The sequence below is a fragment of the Gossypium hirsutum genome, chromosome D07 (assembly GCF_007990345.1).
Source record: "Gossypium hirsutum isolate 1008001.06 chromosome D07, Gossypium_hirsutum_v2.1, whole genome shotgun sequence".
Classification (NCBI taxonomy): Eukaryota; Viridiplantae; Streptophyta; class Magnoliopsida; order Malvales; family Malvaceae; genus Gossypium; species Gossypium hirsutum.
The window spans coordinates 55,898,162-55,899,844 of NC_053443.1; the positions used below are offsets into that span (position 1 = coordinate 55,898,162).

At 45.8% G+C, this 1,683-nt stretch overlaps 1 protein-coding gene across 1 annotated transcript; it reads left to right on the forward strand.

Annotated features, from left to right (window-relative positions):
- On the forward strand, window positions 1-1,683 carry LOC107936716 (cytochrome P450 94A1). Its single transcript, XM_016869470.2, has one exon. The coding sequence runs from the start codon at window positions 16-18 to the stop codon at window positions 1,570-1,572; it is 1,557 nt and encodes a 518-aa protein (XP_016724959.2). The 5' UTR covers window positions 1-15; the 3' UTR covers window positions 1,573-1,683.

A 1,683-nucleotide genomic window follows, 5' to 3' on the forward strand; every position in this document is an offset into this window, starting at 1 on the left:
ATATTTGGTGAATCTATGATGAATCGAAACCTCAAGGTCATTAGCATCATGATGTTTACTCAGCTGTTTACTTCCTTGTTGCTTTTCGCTCTCCCATTTTTAATCTTAACCATCATCAGAAGAACGTCGAAATCCCAGAAATCAGCTTCATCTCCTTCAAATATCCCCAAATCTTACCCGATAATCGGTTCCTATTTCGCTATCAAATCCAATCGAGAAAACCGTGTGCAATGGACTACCGAAATCCTCCAGAGTTCTCCCTCTGCAACTTTCACCCTCCACAACTTATTTGGTAGTCGCCAGATTTTCACTGCCAACCCCGCCAATGTCCAGCACATGCTCAAGACCCATTTCTTCAACTACCATAAGGGCCCTGTCTCCAGGGGCGTTCTCTTCGATTTTCTCGGCCACGGCATCTTCAACGTCGATGGCGAGTCTTGGAAGTTCCAGAGACAAGTTTCTAGCCACGAGTTCAACACCAAGTCGCTTCGTAAATTCGTGCAAACCGTGGTTGATACTGAGCTTCACGACCGTTTGATTCCGATGTTATCTGATGCTGTTGTCGATAAGTCCGTGCTTGACTTGCAAGACATTCTTCAGAGATTCGCTTTTGACAACGTTTGTAAGATCGCTTTTGGGTTTGACCCTGCCTGTCTTTTGCCTTCTTTACCGTCGGCGCAGTTTGCTGAAGCGTTTGAAGATGCAACTGATATAAGTAGCAAAAGGTTTCGTGCTTTTCTTAGCATAGCTTGGAAAATCAAGCGATTTTTCAATGTGGGATCGGAGAAAAGACTCCATACTGCGGTCACTCAAGTCCGTGATTTCGCGAGGAAGATTGTAAGGGAGAAGAAACAGGAGCTGGCTGATAAATCGTCTTTGGAATCTGTTGATCTGTTGTCGAGGTTCTTGACCTCAGGCCATACGGACGAGAATTTCGCGACGGATATTGTCATCAGCTTCATACTTGCCGGCCGTGACACAACATCGGCTGCTTTGACGTGGTTTTTCTGGTTATTACACAAGAACCCTGAAGTTGAAAAGGAGATTCTCAAAGAAATCAAAGGGAAATCCGGTATGCCGGTGTTTGAGGAAGTTAAAGACATGGTTTACACACAAGCTGCTCTTTGCGAGTGCATGAGACTGTACCCTCCAGTCCCATTGGACAGCAAAACGGCGGTGGACGACGATATTTTACCGGACGGGACGGTTGTGAAGAAAGGAACGGTGGTCACGTATCATCCTTACGCGATGGGGAGGATGGAGAAGATATGGGGATCGGATTGGGCAGAGTTCAAGCCAGAGAGATGGCTGCAGAGAGATGAGGCGGGGAAATGGATCTTTGTGGGGAGAGATCTATATACTTACCCAGTGTTCCAGGCGGGACCCAGGCTTTGTTTGGGGAAGGAGATGGCGTTCTTGCAGATGAAAAGGGTGGTGAGTGGTGTTCTAAGGCAGTTCAAGGTGGTGCCGGCAGTGGAGGATGGGTTTCAGCCTTCGTTAGTTGTTTATCTAACATCGAAGATGAAAGGTGGGTTCCCAGTCAGGATGGAGGAAAGGGAAAATGTCGATTGAGCTAAAGCGTCATGTTTAATGTGCCAATCACTGATTTTCAAGTATTTTGTTTTACGTCGTTTTGCTCCGCTTGCCATAATATTTAAATAAAAAAGGTAAAAAGTTTTAGTA

Coding starts and splice junctions, on each gene's coding strand:
- LOC107936716 (XM_016869470.2), top strand. CDS start 16: ATGATGAATCGAAACCTCAAGGTCATTAGCATCATGATGTTTACTCAG.